This window comes from Ambystoma mexicanum, chromosome 5q (genome assembly GCF_040938575.1).
Source record: "Ambystoma mexicanum isolate Mex_15411 chromosome 5q, UKY_AmexF1_1, whole genome shotgun sequence".
Lineage (NCBI taxonomy): Eukaryota > Metazoa > Chordata > Amphibia > Caudata > Ambystomatidae > Ambystoma > Ambystoma mexicanum.
In genome coordinates this window covers 108851582-108869715 of record NC_090933.1, presented here as the reverse complement: position 1 = coordinate 108869715, position 18134 = coordinate 108851582, and the positions used below count along the sequence as shown (strand labels likewise).

At 44.5% G+C, this 18134-nt stretch overlaps 1 protein-coding gene across 3 annotated transcripts in view; it reads left to right on the top strand.

The window, feature by feature from the left end:
• The window catches only part of GALNT4 (polypeptide N-acetylgalactosaminyltransferase 4), a 492533-nt gene that overhangs the window by 284653 nt on the left and 189746 nt on the right, over nucleotides 1-18134 (top strand). For all 3 annotated transcript variants that reach the window (XM_069620611.1, XM_069620612.1, XM_069620613.1), the window contains one exon: nucleotides 6696-6881. In XM_069620611.1, the coding sequence (XP_069476712.1) occupies nucleotides 6696-6881 (186 nt within the window). The remainder of the gene's footprint in view (nucleotides 1-6695; nucleotides 6882-18134) is intronic.

The following is an 18134-nucleotide window of genomic DNA, read 5'->3' as shown; positions in this document are numbered from 1 at the left end:
TTTGTGCAGTTGTTTGGCAGTGCTAAGCCTGCAGTGGTTAGAGGGTGTAGTGTTAGTGGGAAGGTGGTATGATCTACCTAGTCTTGAGCCTAGCCTAGTATTTCTATGTGGAGTAGGGCATGGGGAACTAGAGGTAGCAGTTAAGGTGTGCAGGTTAGTGATATTATGGTTGCTGCTAATGGGGGGGTTCCCTTGTCGTGTTGTTGTCCATGTAAGCTGTGGGCGATCTAGATTTCAATGGGGGTAAGAAAGATGTGGGTTTGATAGAATGGTAGGCTATAAGTGGTGGGAGAAAACAGGTTGGTTTAACCCTGGTGTCCATTGGGGGGTAGGACAAGGTTGTTAATATCCTGCCTATGGCCAACGATGATCTGGTCAGGGGGTCGGCTCTGAGAGGCAAGGGGGTTGTGTTGAGTGTGGTGTAAATGGCTAATTAAAACTTATACCAAGTATTCTAGAACAGCATAGGCTAGGAGAGTACATTTTCCTGACAGTAGTTTGTGCCATGCAGTGTGCATTAGTAGAGGTGTGTAACATACCGGTGTGCAGGATGTATTGGCATAAGTAAGAACATGCTACGGCCCTGGAGGGAATCTCATGGGGCTGGTACTCAGAAACACATATATGCAGTTGCGAATTGGCAGACAAATACAATGGGATGTGGATTAATCGACAGGCAAGGACTGTAGAAAATAACCAAGCCGGTATCGTGGGCAGTACAGTGGTAAACACACATAAGCAAGTACAATAGGCAATATGGTGGTCAGCCCACCCGAGCAGATGTAATAGGCTGCAGGTTAGTCAGCAGGCAAGGGAAGTATTTAAATCAACAGGGCTGGAGATCAGGCACATGCCAAAGGTGCTAAGGTAATCAACACACATAAGCAAGTTTATAAATCAGTATGACGAAATTGAGGCTGATAGCTTAGTTGACTGGCATATCAGCAGGTTGATCAGCAGGTTGAGATCATTCAGTGTTTATCCACAGACATATTAAACAGGATATGGCGTAACACAATATAGGCGGTATGGATCGAAGTCCATATGGGAGCGAGTTACTCGCATGTAGCTGTGCACATTTATCTAGCATTTACTTTGCAGATGCAGCTATGAATATAAATGGCATACGGGTGCCATGCAGCTGTGAAGCGGCTGAAGTAAAAATGTAGGTTCGGTATTTTCAGGTCTTAGCAATCAGACCTTAGTATGCAGCTGGAGTCAAGTACGAGGTCATCTGTCTGCCACATACTTGTGGCGATCTGTATTAGGTGGTCTCTCAGACATAGGAACATATCTAAACAAAACCAATATATGATGAGAATGCCTAACAGGTTAGATGAAAGTTCGATGAAGTAGCAAAAGTTTGTTTGGCATAGATGATTGGCTCGAGAGTCAGCAAGGTTTGCCCTCATTGTGGTCTGGTATAATCAGGTGTGCAGTGACGAATGGGCAGGGCTAGCAAAGATCGGCAGGTGAACTTTCCGAAATGCAGAGATAGTAATCTCAGGACGGGTTACAGCTGATAGCGACTGTATTGGTACTGAGTATTGATAGTCATGGTGGTTGTAAAGGCGTTAGCTGAGGACTTCAGTCAGGCAGTAATGCGTCGTTGGGCACATCACCTAGGTAGCATGCGGCTGAGAGATGGGTTGTTACAGGTCGAGCCCGGCATATGCATGGATGCAAGCAATCGATATCTTACCGTGATTTTAGAAGATCAGTGTGCAGTTGGGCAGCATGCTTGGCGCTGCAGACAAAGACTGGCACAGACAGACAGGTAGCTGGCCTTAAAGAGGAGGGCCTGGAGGGAGGAGGGCCAGCGTCGCCTTCCGGTCATGCGAGGTGGCAGAAATCAAGGTAGTCATTCAATCGGGGCAGGCTTGAAGCGTTCTGCAGGAGTTGCCTAGCAACCTGCTGACACCAGACTTGGGCAGCCCTCTTAGATCAGGCCACGAGAAAGTTTGGGTGAAATGGATGCGTCTGTGTCGTCGGACTGTGGGGGTCGCACCACTAAATGAGCGCACATCACCTGCGCGTTGTAGATGAGGCCTGCAGCAGGCACTGGGGATGATGCGCTGATGTAGCTTACTTGGAGGTAGCTTGCTTGGGAATTAAATACATCTTTAAAGTATCCCTGGCATCTTTCCAATTGAAAAGTAGGGCCAGTATTCTTCACAAATTGACTGTGGCACAGATTAATGTGATCATCACATTGGAGACTCCTCCTGCATCGATAATTATGATTCGGTCTCCCCCTTCCTCTCAGCATGTCATTTTCATGCTGGTGTAAATGCTGTGGATTCCTATTGAATCTGTCTGCTTTTTATACCAGCAGAAAGCAGTTGGATTCCATAGGAATCCATTGTAAATGCTACCTGGCATGCGTAAATGGCAGGTGGAGTTTACTCAATTTGCACTGTAAAGTGATCAAGGGAGGCAAAAGGGTGATTTCGGCCCCACTTTACACCTCCGTTTTGGTTCTTCGAATGTGCAAATGATGGAAATTGCACAAAGGGGACCCATTGCACCAAGGTGCAAAAGTAGCAGGTTCCCCCAGCGTAATTTAAGGGGCATTCATAACTGAGGCCCATAGCATTCCTTCCCAGCAATTTGCCTTTTTTTGCAGACTGGAATTGAAACACTGTTGCTTCTAAAAATTAACCAAGTAGGCTGGCACTTTGACTCTTTCAGAGGTTGGACTTGAAGAGGCACAGGTGGATATTTATGGATATTTGCTGGACTCTCCTTGTGTATTAAAAAGAAGATATAATTTTTTTCCAAAAAGTGTTCTGGCATCTCTGAATTTAAAGATGATGAATATAATGAAAATATTAATACTGGGGAACTAGTGCTAGAGGTCAGACACTTTTTAATTCCAGTCAGTCCTTGTTGATCTCAGTACAGCACCGGTTTCCCCAAGTTTTTGGCTGCCGAACCTCACAGGGCCATGATCCTCATGACACAAAGTGCGTGCTACGGACTACCCAGAGCTACACCGTTCTACCACCAGGCAGCTTGTACTGTCCATTATGTATGCACAGCGGTTCCATTTTGAAGCTCCTGCTGGCTCGGACAAAATAGCTTTCAAAGCCTCTGGCCAACCCAACTGATGGATGATGAGCGGGGGGGCCCACTCTAGCTCAATTGCCTCCGTGTGCCCATCTGCTATTATGAAGACAGTCTACCCAGGGCAAAATCTGCCAATTTTTTGATCAACCTTCTTATGACTTCTTGGGGCTGTCAATTCATCTTGGAAAGTCACACAAAGAAATTCAAAGGCTGTAGGAAATAATAAATTGATAGACCGTAGTCCTAATTTACATGGTATCCAATAAAAGATATCCTAATTATTTTAACCTGAAACAAACGGAGATAATCAAAATAGAAATATAATACCAAAAAGAAAGGGTTTTTTTTCTCCCATTTTTTTATTTTACAAAAAATAAACAAGAAGAATTATGATATTGAAGTGACATAAAATTTACAGTGAGAAATAAACATTCCAGAGCATATAAGTCTGGGTGTACAATAACAAATTTGCCATAATTTAACATTTAAATAAAGACAAAAAATATATATAAAAGGGAAAAACCTTCAGTGCAATTTTGTTTAAGCAAAAGTGTGAAATCACTTATACATATATGCCTTGTTTATGCAAAAGTGTAAATTCACAGGTCTGCCAACGTAAACTTTTCACAATGGTCAAATAGAAAAGAGGAATTCGAAGAAATAATGCTGGGAACCATTTTGATGTTCCAGCTGGAAAGAATCCCACATTTACGTTTCGGCGAGCCTCCTGTAAGGCCACTGGTGTTATAGAGACGCCTTCCTCAGGGCAGAGTCAATAATGATAATCCCTGCAGGGAAGCAGACACAAATCAGTGCAAATTGCAAGAAAAAGAGGGGGTTTTAACTTTCCATATATTTCTTAAATGAAAATCTCAGATTGCCAAATTATCTGAACAATTGTTACTAAAAAGAATTATTTTCTAGAGACTACTCAGTAATTCTGTCCTGAAGAGGAACCTTACCCAAAATAAATGAGGGGGGGAAAATTCTTCAAGACAGGGTTTCTAGGCGTCAGTCACCTCGGTGTCAAGCATGGGCAACCGTGCCCATGGAGGGACCAAAGATACACACTCCAAGTCAGAGAAACTTGTAGATCAATTTGTATTGATAAATATTTCAACTTCCTAACAAGGTGTATAGATACAGGCCTATGTATACCTGGTTTTGAACAGAGTCTTCCACTCTGGAAGAAAAAGAAGTCCTGAAGTTTTTAGAGTGCCAGGTCCATCCACAGGGGGTGTAATGTCTCCTAATAATCACCCAGCATAAAGAAAAGAAACAAAGAAAAGAAAAAGAAAAGGGAAAGAAGAAAAGAGGGCTGAATCAAGAGGGTTTATTATTAAGGTGGTGCGTCATTGGGTCAACCACAAAAAAGGAAAATTAGAAAAGAGTAAAGGAAAATAATGGCTTACTTTGGTCAAGTTTTTTACAAAATATTCGCTGAAAAAGTAGAATGCCAGGAAATGCTTCCTCAGAATGCAAATTAAGAGTGCCCCATCCGTAGACACTGATTGTTTTCCATGTTGGAAACAAAAATGAAAATGAACACCTGCTAGAGAGAATACAACATCCCTTTCAGTTCGTGCTTAGATGCAATGCAAATGCAATTTAACAGGTGTATGCACGTTGATTCTAAATCTAGCCGGGAGGCATGAAACAAACCCTGTTCAATTACCACTTTTATTGTCCATAAAGCCTAGGGATTGCAAGTGCTTGTGAAAGCACTAAAGTGACTGACTAACCAAAATAGAGGCCCATTCACTTACCCTCAACAATGGAGGCGTTAGACACTGCGTATCGAATACTCCAACGAAGGTCTGGCAGCATAAGACTGTAGCCGTCACTTCGTGTAAATATACTGGCGAGGGCGTAGTGACTTCCTCCGTATGAGCAAATGCTCAGAGCTTTGAAGCCGTTGTTAAACAGCCCTATTGGGCAAGGCCCAACACACCCCCTTGCGTGCGATGCACGCGGGGCTCAGCCAACCCGAAAGCGGTAAACAGGACACACCCTGTTGGTGACGTGGTGTCTCTTGCCGGAGCAGTGCAGGCTTATTAGGAGTGCCGACAGAAACCCCGTAAAGGGGAACTCGTCCACACGAACATCTGAGGCAGCAAGCTCCATGGACAAATAAATGTAAAGGAAACCCATGAATATAAATGGGCCCATGCATCCACGTAGAGCTGAATAATACGCATAACGTGAGTATCAATAAAAAATGACACAAACGTGTATTGTCAAAGGGATAAGGACCTACGATGATGCGCAAGTAAGAATAAAACTGAAACTCAGACACAGTACTTCACATAACGTGAAAGTTGGTTTAAAATGAATGAATCACGTGTTGTTAAATGAAATTGAAAGAAAGAGAAAAAAGGAGAAAAACCTACGAGCGTGTTAAAAGACATTTATGCACTACTAACTGAAGTGTATGTAGAAATGATACACAAAAATAGATTGAAAAATAAAGTATGAAGCAATTGAAAAGAAAAACGAAAGCAAGTAGATGCAGGAAAAGGGACTACAGATTCAAAACAGAAAGCCGAAAAATCCAGGACTGACTTAAAGGATTTTGGAGAGTGCCTACCACACTTGCCAAGTTAGGGCAATGTGGCTTAAGAGTGTTGAGAGTTACAATGGTGGAATGAATTCCTCATTTAGTCCATGAGTATGAGTGCCTAGTCGGAAAATCCAACGTGCCTCTTTCTCCAACAGGCTTTTATGTGTGTTGACAGAGTTTCTGACCGTTTCTAATACCCACCATATCATGTCATTTGGTGAATGTTTCAAAGTCATATAGTGATTGACAAGTGGAGCCGTCAAAATATTGCATCTAATACGGGAACGATGTTCCGCAATTCTAATATGTGCTGCTATGCTTGTTTGTCCGATATATTTTAATCCGCAGGGACACTCAATGCAGTAAACTCAATTTTTGGTTTTGCAGTTAGTAAGATGGGATAAGGTCCACACCCGTTCCCCTATTCTGAAATCCTTGATCTTCCTAGTAAAGGTACAAACACTACAGGAACTCATCTTGGAAAGGCATGATTGCTCAATGAAGACATTCTGATTACTCACCTAGCGAGAGCTTTCCTCAAGAAGAACGGTTTTGATGCACTTTGTTAAAAGCCAGGCCTATGGGCTGTCGACCTCTAATCGTCGAGAGCCCTGTCATGTCAAGTGTTCCCGATAACCACTCACTTATAAATAATTCCCTTTTAGATATATTGCATTTAAATTTATATTTTCTGGATATCCTGAAATCCTGGGTGAATTTGGTGCACAAGGACTTGGGATTTTCCCGAAGATTTCCTCAGTAAGGATTTCCTTTGCCTTCTTGACCAGATAAGCATCCTCTATCTAATGAACGTCAGAGATCGGACTTAAAGTGACAGTGTTACAATGGTATCCCATCAGGAAGCAGGATCCCTCCCCAAAGCAATCATCATTTCTTCTTTGTTAGTCCACCTATATTATGTGTGTTTTTTTATATGTTTGTAGTTTGTGTAAGGTTTAAGAATAAACCAATTTACAACGGGGCAAATAATAGCACTATACCCACGTGGCATTTCAATTCTGCAATAGTAACTGTTTCATTGTTATTATTTTTTGCTTTTTTACAGGATTGGTGAAAATGAGACTGCTATTGTGTGTCCTGTCATTGACACTATTGACTGGAACTCATTTGAGTTCTACATGCAGACGGGCGAGCCCATGATTGGGGGATTTGACTGGCGCCTGACATTCCAGTGGCATGGAGTTCCAGAAAACGAGCGGCAAAGGCGGAAATCCAGAATTGACCCAATCAGGTAATGGAAACGGATTCCCTCTCATAGTTGCTTTACTGTGCACTTATGGTAACGTCTTCTGGTGGTATACTGTTTATTCCAAATGTATATTTATTATTAGTACATGCAATCTCATTGGCCATCGCCGGGGCGTAATCCCTGCTCCGAGCCACCACATGGCTGGAGCCTGCCATCTTCCCCTGCCAGGGATCGAGGTAAGTGTTGTTCCCTCCCCCCGCACCTTCCAATCCAAAGAATCCCCTTCTCGCCCTCCCAACTCCACTTACCTTCTTTTTTGTCCATTTCGGGAGCGGACGTGCTGGTAACACTTCTGTCCCCAGCGCGTCCACTCCCGATCTGTGACAGGCCGTCATGGAAAGGAAGAAGAGACTACACTGAGTCCCTTCTCTCCTTTCCATGGCAGCCATTTTCTTGGTTGCATTTTCCCTATTTTCTGAATGGCTGCCATGGAAAGGGAGAAGGGACTAGTAGCTTTGCTCGGGCCAGTAACTATGGGCCCTGGGGCATTACCTGGAGTGGTAATGCCCCCCTGCTTGGGGCCTATTGCTTAATTAAAGGGCCTTTTTTGTGGAACAATCACTTTATAAGCTGCCCTGGAAGTGGGCACATCTGATGCTGTAATGCCAAATACAGTAAAATCTGGAGCATCTGGTAACAATTGGGAGAGGTGGGAGGACCAATCGTGCAGAATAAATAAATATATTGGTTCAGCTGAATGTTGGTTATCCGGCTGATAGAGCAGGAAAACTGAGCAAAAAGTCAGGATAAAACCGCTTCCTGGCCTTCTGCTTGTTTTACCTGCACTCTGCCATCCAGGACCTCTGTAGCGTTTCCTTAAATGCAACCACACTATTACTGGCATTAGCAGGTGCATGTTACTAGAGTGATCCCGTTAATGGGTTGCCGGATCAGGAATGTGTTCTGTAGTTGTATACTCACTTTCTTGGTTTATGGTAATTGCATCGAATTATTACCATCGATGGACCATTCCATCGAAAAAATTGCATCAAATGCATTTTTTCTTCTTTAATGGGGGGGTCATCCCCTTAAGCCTCCGTTTTTTACCCTTTAAAACCCATTAAAATTAAACTAACCCCTTTGACTTTAAAAAACATGCATCTGATGCTTTTTTTCGATGGAAAGGCATTCAATGGTATTGCTTTCAATGCAATGACCAGATACCCACTTTCTCGCTTTTCATGTACCAAAATGAGGTAGCCTCGGAACTGATTCAGTTTCGATGCTAAACCATTGTCCTCAGTACCCTGGAAAGTTCTACGTTAGCTTGTGCTGGGTTGCTCAGTGACTTTATCTATAGTTTATTTACACCATAAATTGACTAAAGCACCAGTTCCATAATAAGATAGGGAAAATGCCGAAATAAAGTGATACAACTGTAAGTCAAGGAGATTGAGATTGTTGCTTGATATAAATACTGTGCATCCTGAAATATGAACAAAGGGTTCATAGCAGCAGTTTACCTGTGAAACACTTCTATTGAGTAAGGGCAACATAGATCAAAGCACAAAGTGGGGCAGATCGCAAACGAGAGAAATATATGCGCTGGTATCCGAAATCACTCGTGTCAGTATAATTCTAGCAGTCAGAAAAAGACAGTGACATGACCTAGGGTAGGAGCCAATGTCCATGACGTTCTTGGTAGAGGGTCGAGGCTTATAGGCCAATAATGGGGGTGGAATGTGTCTTGAGAGTGCGGCAAACCAAAGCTACTTTGTCAATGCCAAACACCCATTCCAGGTCTACTGCAATTTTAAAGCCAGCGCTTGTTTGACAGGTGCCTCATTACCATAATATAGGTAAACATTATGTAGGCCATTTTAAAATGCAGGTGCAACTGGACAGGAACTGGGTACTGTAGAAATTGCAAGGCCACCAACCAGTAGCATGGAATGGTTGAAATACACAGGGATATAAAAAGCATTTTTAAAGGTTCAAATGTTTAGAAAAAACAATTACAACAAAACATTTTCTCAAAAGAATAATGTGTGATATTAGTTAGGGGTCTCCAACCATTAGCTCTCAAGATGTTTTGTACTACAACTCCCAGCATCCCAAGTAGCCATAGTTAATGATGAGCGATAATGGGAGTTGTAGTTGCCTCCTGAAGGACTTTCTGTACCTAAACAAAACCTCTTTCATTCAGGTAAACATGGCACATACTCATGTACCACTCTGTGGTGATGCACAGATAAGAATTCTCTTGTCAGTTAAACCTTTAGCAACGGAAATTTGCATGAACTACGCATACCCATTTAAACAAAAGTGTTGACCTGGAGACAAACACAAAGTCACTCTTGCTTTTACTAGCTAACAGAAAGGAAAGTGAAGATGGCAATAAAAATATAGTTAAACATTATGGAGGCCATTTTAAAATCAGCGGTGTGGAAATGTGCTTTTACGCTTTCATTATCTTCTCCAGCTCTTTTTGCAGCCGTTCTGAGACATAGGCGGCCAGCAAAGCGGAGCAGGCATAACAAAAATGGCTTCCAATGGAATACGCCTCACATTAGCACCTGCTTATGAGCAGGCAGATTCCATTGGAATCCATTATAAAACAACACCAGCTGCAAAGTATATTTGCAGGTGTAGTTCTATATCTCTCAAAGTGGGGAGTAAAAGTGACTATTTAAGGTGAGTTTGCCTTTCTTTAAAATGCAATTTTACACTCTGCTTTGAGAGTAATACAAATTGCATACAGGGGGGACCAGCGACACGTACGCTTAAGCATTGGTGGTCCCTTGCATGCAATTAGTGTTTTAAAAAAGAATTACCTTGCATGTTTGCTCCCATTAAAAGTCAACTGCACTCTTGACCTAGATTGCACACTGAATGGCAGGGTCTCCAGCCTCCCCATCATTCCTAATCTCAACAGCCTTCAATTTGATTGACCATCATAATCCTACCAGAACCCCAGAGTCAAAAGTGGGCGTCAGAAATAAGGCACTGGGTGATTTTCCTTCTTACTCAATGACTCGCACCATCTTGTCAAGATTGGGGTTGCAAAATTCCAGTTTATTAAAACGTCCTGTGGGGTCCCTCAGCAATCTGTCCGTTCTCCCATGTTGTACAACCTGCACTTGTAACCTCTCGACCTCTAGATGGAGAACAGGAGGGTCCCCATCAGCCAGTGTGCCAATGACATTCAGCTTTACTTAAGAACTTAATCCATGCAGGGCATCCTACATCTAAAAACCTTTCTGGACAAATTATATACCTGGATTACAGAAACGTTTGTCACACTCAATCACAGCAGGGAAATGATTTCTCTTATTTGCATATACACCACCACTAACATAGCGTCTAACGAAATAGATGTCTGGAATAGCTTTGGTTGCCATACACTTGTTTCATTTCAACACTGGATAGAAAGTCAATTGGCACTATAAAAAAAGATAAAATATCAGCAAAGATTTTATATGGTACTGTTCTATGGCACGTGTGATGATCTCGGGAATTTGTCCCATCTCTTCAAGGGGGAGCCCACCCTATGAGGCTAGGGAGGTGAACCCGCTCTGCAGCACCCTCTCTAGGGATCGAGCTAAGTGGGACCTCATGGAATATAGACTCCCCTTTGGGGACAAGGACTTCGTTCCTGTGAGGAACTCCCTAAGAAACCTTCCAGTAATACATCTTCAAGCACTTCCAGGAAAGAAAAGTGGGAAGAAACCACCAAAATGTGTCACTGTTGTCCAGAGGCTTTGTCTACTCCTTTAAAATAGAAACAAACCCCTTTTTACTTAGACGAAGAAGATCCATAGAGGAATAGAGAATGTGAAACAAACCGAGAAGAAGGAAAATTAGATTCCGCTTGGGTAATCCCACGACTACGCCATAAAGAGAAGGGGAGGAGGCTGGACCGAGAGAGAGGATGCTCGCGAGATACAAAGTTGCTTGCTTGCTGGCTTGTAAGCAGGCAAGAGTGGACGTGCAGCATCCCGTGGTGAAGAAAGAGGAAACTACCAAATTGAATACCCAACGTGAGGGAATCCGAGAAGTGAGAGAAACTAATGCTGACACAAGGTATCTGTATCCCAAAGAGGAACAGAGTAGTGATGTAACCACAACCAAAGTGTGGTGGACCACAGGTCCCGCAAATAACACTGAGTCCGCTCTGCCTAAGTTGAAGCTCAAATAACTGATGAGCAAGAAGTCGGAGACTTTGCATGGACAGCAAAATGCGAGGAAAGCAATCGAGAAGTCACAGGAAGTCGAGAGGGAAAGTACCAGCCAAACCATAAACCTGGTGACGTTCTCTCTGGATACAATGGGTAACTGGGAACATGGGAGACCTGGTGGGGGGCTAGAAATCATTATTCACACACTCATACTCGTCATAATCGAAATAAAGCATTAATATGAAATTAAGTAAAAAATAATCAATATTCGAACGTTCATACTTGTCCCAGTCAAAATAAAGTATTCAAATTGAGTGAAGTGAAAGAGAATCTTTATTGGAACGCTCATACTCCTCCCGGTCTAGAGAAAGTATTCCTATTGAAGGAAGTGAAAGATACTCATACTCATCCCAGTAGAAATAAGATATTGATAGCACATAAGGTGAAAAAGAATCATTACTGGACACTTACACTTGTCCCACGCGAGATAAAGTGTTGACCTTGAATGAAGTGAAAAAGAATCATTATTGAAACACTCATACTGGTTTCAATAGAAATCAACCATTGAGATTGAAGGAAGTAAAAGAGAATCAGAATTGGACCTGAATGAAGTGAATGAGAATCATTATTGGGGCCCTCATCTTTGTCCCAGTCAAAATAACATAGGGAAATAATTCTAAACTCAGAATGTTCTGCATACAACACAAACAGACTAAGAAGGTCTAATTGTAGAAGAGAGACACCTTAAGAAAGGAAACGTTGAAGAGAAACTGGAAAGATAAAAAAGGGTAAAATCCAAAAGGGACTAAGAAATTGCTAACTGTATGAAAAGGGTCAGACATCCAGAGGCAAGAAGATATCCAGATGGGAGAAGATATCCAGAGGGGAGAGCCCTGAACAACAGATAAAGTTACCTTGGAAGAATAAAAGGATGACTACAAATGAGATAAACCAAGAGAAGAACAAAAAAGAAAAGGAGAATCACTATATGAGAGAGGAAATAAACTGTATGAACTGATAAAGAGTTACCCGGAACTACTTAAGAATCCACTACTGAAGTGAACTGTCTGGAAACTCCAGTGTTCAGAAGAATGGAGACATTCTCCTGGTCTTAGTTGTTATAATAGTGGTAGGGTTAGGATAGGTTAGTTTGGACTCTGGACAGATTCTTATTTGGACTCTCACTGATGACGGACGAGTACCTTAGTTTTGTTTGCTGTGGAATTCCATAGCATAGGGTAAGATAGGCATTTCTTTAATTTAATAAAATTCTCAGTGATGTGGAGGATCAGTGTTTGTGTCCTTCTTCTGACGTGCCACACACATTACAAAATTGATACATTGATTTAGTTTCAACATTCTGCAGGTTCTCATTTTGAAGCAGTTCCTAGCCTAGGAGTAAATCTAGCAGCATCCATGGCAGCAATTTTACCTGGAACTATGTTTTTTTCTTTTTCAGAGGCAAAAGTTGAAGGCAGCAATTTTCCACCTGACATTAAGTATGAGGCGCAGCAAGGTTGCATCACTGCTGGGATTGGTTTAAGCAGGCGTCTGCAACCTGCAGCTCTCCAGATGTTTTAGACTACTACTCCCACCCGCCCTCACCGTTGACTATGATGGCTAAGGCGGATGGGAGTTGTAGTCCAACTTATCTGGAGAGACAAATGTTACAGACCCTGGTTTACAGGGACATTATGTCTTCATTACTGAGATGGCTGGATTGGACTTTCCTGCAAAAATAGTTCCCCATGCAATAGAAATCCCTGGCCTAGGACAGTAAGCCTGACACTATCTGAACTTAAGAGGGCAACCAAACAGTCAAACAGGGGATGGAGGGAAAGTGATCAAGACCATGTGAAGTCATTGACATCAATATCTGTTATGGGAGATTAGGCAGGAGAGCTTGATACAAAGATGCTTGCAAGAATTGCCCTAGTGAAGGTACAAAGAAGTATTTTATTTCTGCAGATGGACCTTGCACCTTTATGGGTTCAGTTGGGATATCTTTCGATATCACTCCCTCACCAGTATGGTTTGCCCCCAAAAGGGAGGGTATTAATGTATGATATGATTGTTTATTTATAACAAGCTTAATACCCAGCGGTTTCTAAGCGCAGACCCGGGGATCAAACCTGTGTTGCTCTGTGTCGTCTTGCTTCCAAGGCGAGCATGTTGCCCTTGAGCTATCCTCTGTATGTATTTAAAGTAGACTTGGAATACTAAATCAGTTAGTAATTTTCCTTAAATTTCCCTCTTCTCCCAGGCTTAGCTGTGGATTTCAGTAGACTCCTTATTGTTACGGGTGAATGATTTTACAGTAACCTCTCAACTATCAGACAATATGCAATATGCCTATCCTCCACTTGAGCACAAATCTGTCCATCGATTCTGAAGTACCCATCAAATACAGTTGAATAATATGTGTTCTATGAATTCTGATGTGATGGCGGTCAAAATACTCTCTACCCATGTCACCGAATGTGATATGGTGTGTATATACGCTTGCTTCTCTGTGTGCCCTTGGCTTTTTGACTTTATGGCATGCATGGTAACATCCCGGCCAGTGGCCTCGGCGAGTCTGGGTGAGCTCATGGTATCAGGAAGGTGCCTATGTTGTGAGGTGAAAGGGGGAGCTGACCACTCAAAGGCACAAGGGGGCGGATGCCCGCTAAGGCTTTGAGGGAGTTCGGGGTCTGCAGAAGAGAGAGAGCAACTACCTGAGGGCCTGCCAACCGGGACCAAGAGGAAGGGGGTGCTCCAGCCAGAGGGGGCACAACTTGAAAGAGGCCCCGGAGTGGCCCAGGTTGTGGACACCCCGTGGTGCCTCAGTACACCTGGCTAGTACAGAGCAGCAGAGGCAAGTGGTGGCATCTCGAGGCAGTGCTTGAGTGGCTCTGAAGGGGAACCGGGGTGCCAAGATGGTGAAAGATGACAACATTCAGTGCACCCTGGCCTTTGAAGGGCAGCAGGCTGGGAAGAAGTCCAAGGTGTCGGAGGAGCACACCACCCCTCCTGGGGGGCCAAAGGTGCAGCAGGTGCGATCATGGGCAGACCTGGACATGAGGGAAATCCTTCTGCACCTCAAGGAAGGTATAGGGAAACTAGATACCAAACTAGATGCCCTCGACACTAAGGTGAGCTGATACAACTACAGCTCGATAAGCACGGGGCTAGACTTGATGAAGCAGAGAATAGAATTTCTGGCCTATAGGACGCAGCAGCAACGCTCCCGTACAGACTGGTAGCCCTGGAAATGGCAGTAAAGGTTATTATGGCTAAAAGTGAGGGCCTAGCGGGCAGGGTGAGACGTAATAACATATGCTTGGTGGGGGTCTGGGAGCAGCAGGGGATGGGCAGCATTGATGACTTTGCTCAAAATCTGTGTGTGCCAGTCTTCAGGAAGGAAGAACTCTCGCCATTGTTCATTGTGGAGCAAGCCCAGAGGATCCCAGCATTGCGCCCTATACCGGGGACACCCCGCACCCCATTCCATAATAGCAAAACTTCTCAAAAAAACCCTCTTGGTGATGGTAACAACTGAAGACTGCAGAAATGCCTTGGCCGGTCCGGGTGAAAAGTCAATTGGAAAAAACAGCAGTGTAACTGCACAGCGTCAGAATGAGTGTGGTAGAGAGGACTGGTCAGCTCAGGACCGGAAGGGAGAATGTCCGAAGAAAACACACAGGAAGGGAATAGCACGAGAAGATGGAGCAGCAGGTCCAGCACTGGAAGGTAAGAGTTCCGTAGCAGGAGAGGAGGGAAATCCAAGCACCTGCGAGACGGGACTCACTGGAGCAGCAAAGGCGAGTGGGAGGCCAGGGGAAAAAAGGAAAGCAAAGGTGGCGGCGGGGCGCCGAGGGGAGAAGGAGAAGGGACAGGAGGGAAGGGAGGAGAACGGAATACAAGAGGAAAATAGCACAGGCTTGGTGCAAAGCGAAAGCACGGGAGCAAGCAACAGAGCGTACTGACAAAGTTGCAACGCGCCGGCCCCGACAGGGGGTGGGGCTTACATAGGAAAATAGAGAGACAGAAGAAAAAGACTAGAACGGCAACCAGGAAGTCGAGAGAAAAACCCGGGACATCCTAATGGCGCCGCTATCGCCAAGTGTTCCATAGTCTCCAGCGGCTCCCCAGAGCCCGTGGCATGACAGACTTTTTTCCTTGGGTTACTGGGACCAACTAACCCTGAGACGATCTCCACTGGACCATCTTCCCCAACTGGCTGTACTTCTTTGCTGCTGCAGGAACCGAGTGCCGGGGTCGATAAATCTGTAGTAGAGTGCAACGTCTGAAATCCGTCCACAAGCTCCAGGAGTCTCATAAGGACCCTCCAGAAGCAGGACAACCCATGCTCGAGTTCCCTCATCAGAGTGCAGGACCCAAGGAGTGAAGGAAGCCCAACCGGTATCCGAGATCGGTGTTAGTTCTGTTTACCGAGCGATGAAACCACAAAGTGCTGCTGAACCGAAAAAAGCCATTGGCTGTTTTTGAGAATTTATTTCCAGATCTCCTTTCAGAGGCTTCACAGCTTGTGACCCTACTAAGACTTTTATTATCTAAGAAGAGCCTCAACTTAATAGACTGTGTTCCAAATGACTTTGGCTGTCCTGGCTCCCTGAAGACTCTTCTAGTCCATTGACTTTCATATTTCTGTCCCTCATAGATTGTAACTTGTTTTAGAGTGTTATGGCTGGGAAAGGCTTGTCTAGACTTCATTGGAAGATTTAAGTATAATCACATGACCTGAGAACCTGTTTAACCTTTTTTCCTTTCTTTAAACTTTCCTTCTGCAACCTCAGATTCTGCAAAGTATAACTGGTGATATATAAATGCCATTACTGTCCTTGTGAAGGAAGTCAACTTCGGGTGTAGGAATTGTGTAAAGAGCATATCCAAAGAGAATCCACTAACTTGTGGTGATCCTGAAAAGTATTTTAAAGTATATTTGATTGCTACATACATTGCTCTTTTTAAAGAATGTTTATTTAAAAATGGATGTTAAATAACTATTTATAACCGCAACCTTGAGTATAAGTGTTACTTGGTTACTTGTTAATACAAATGTCATTGCTACAGCTTTACAGCTCACATTTACCACTATTGAGATAGGCCTGGCTGCTCAGTCACTCTACCAACTTGTGTAGTACAGACCTATTCCAAAAGATGCGTTACCTAGTACCATGCCGATAAGTGTTGTGTAGTCTCACACAGTGTTACTACATCAATTCTTACCTAACATCCTAAGATCAGGATGCAATATGCCAGGAAGGCACACTTTTTTGGAGCCCTCTAGGAGGCCAGTAGGTTTTTGGATGGACTTCCAAAGAGGGGGCCGGAAGGAGACCGGTCTCCTCGTAGTTCTGATCATGAGTTAGTCGGGCCTTCCCAAAAAAAGACCTGAGGCTACAGAGGGGGGAGGCATTAGCCGTGGACTGCATGTGAGGACGGTACAGCGATGTACACTTGAGGGTGGTGAGGAGCTTTGGTGCTGTTCTGTGGGCCTGGGGGGCACTACATATGGTGCTGGAGCATGGATTCATCCTGTTCGTCTCCTGAGAGGGGCAGACGCTGCTCGAACTACTAGGTGTGGTGCACCGTCCGGTCCAGTGGTCGTAGGCCTGACAAATGGCAAATCCTGATGGTTGCCTGGTATGAAGGTACCTTTTGGAGAGGGGTGCCCTGCAGAGACCCATCTTGGTGGGTTGCTCAGTGCCAGGAGCGATCGTTGCTTACTATGATCCTGGCTGGGTGTAGGCGCAAGGCCCCGTGTGTGCTTCACCAACTTAAACTGGGAAGGGGGGAGGGGGATGGGACGAGGATGTCCGAAACGAGTCAGGTGGGTTTTCTGCAGGGTGGGAGGGTCTGGGGAACGGTATAGGGGGGATGTTTATGTTTTTCGGAGTTTCCGCTCGTTTAAAACTACCAATAGGGTATTACGGTGGTGGATCAGATGGTTGGTACAGGGTCGACTACTCAACTGAGGCAGAGATCGACGCTACAACACCATGAATGGCTCCGGGCAGTGGGGTTGTTGCGGGGGAGGAGGGAAGGATAAGGTGAAGAGTTTCAAGATGATCCCCTGGAATATACAGAGGGGGACAATCGCCCCGCTAAGGTTAGGAAAGTTCCCCTATATATGAGGCAACATGATATAAAAGCGGCATTTCTTCAGGAGTCACTCGACGGCGCAGGATGAAAGCAAGTGGGAGGTGCAATGGGGTGCCATAGATCATTTTGAATCTTACTCTGCTTATGCAAGGGGGGTGGCTATACTGATCCATAGGTCCCTTAGGTTTTGCCCTTTAGAAGTGACCAATGACTTGGAAGACCGGGCGCTTCTGCTTACCCGACACATTGAAGGGCAGGAGGTCTCTCTCCTAAACATGTATGTAACCAATTTGAATGACCTGAGTTGATTTGGCGGCGCCCTATCTATAGCAGGCGGCGGACTCTCCGGAGGGGAGATATTAATACAGTTTTAGAAGAGGGCCTGGACAGGTCCAATAATGGGGCCCATCGTCAATCCAAGGCTAGCTGGTCCAGGACATTTGCGCAATATATGGGCTGATAGATGTATGGCAGACGCATCATGCCACTTTGGGGGACTAAACATTCCACTCATGGGTACACCATTCAGGTGTGCACCTAGGGTCCTGCAACATCTTACCAAGGACACTCTCGGATCACTCGCCGTTGACATTGCAGTACCGCCTTCCAGGGCTGGCTGTGAAGGAGGTAAATTGGTGGTTTAAGGCAGATGACGAACTGCATGCAGACATTCAGGTCTTTTTTCCACTAACAGTGGCACAGTGAAATCCCCCGGGGTTCTGTGGGAAGCCTTCAAGTGTTGTGACCGGGGCATGTGTCTGGGGAAAGAGGCAGGGATACTGAGACAGATAAAGATCGACTTAGAGGCCATTGAAAACAAACTGAAAGACGTAGAGAGTTTATATCAGGATCGGGGCGAAGACGTGGTGTTGGCGGACATTAGGAAAGAGCTTGACACGTTCCAGGCAAACACGCTGCTAGAGGTTCGCTACATGCATTCATTAGCCCAGGTCCAACATTACGGGGAGGGCCAGAAGGCTAGGGCACTTTTGGGACGTCTCCTGCCAGC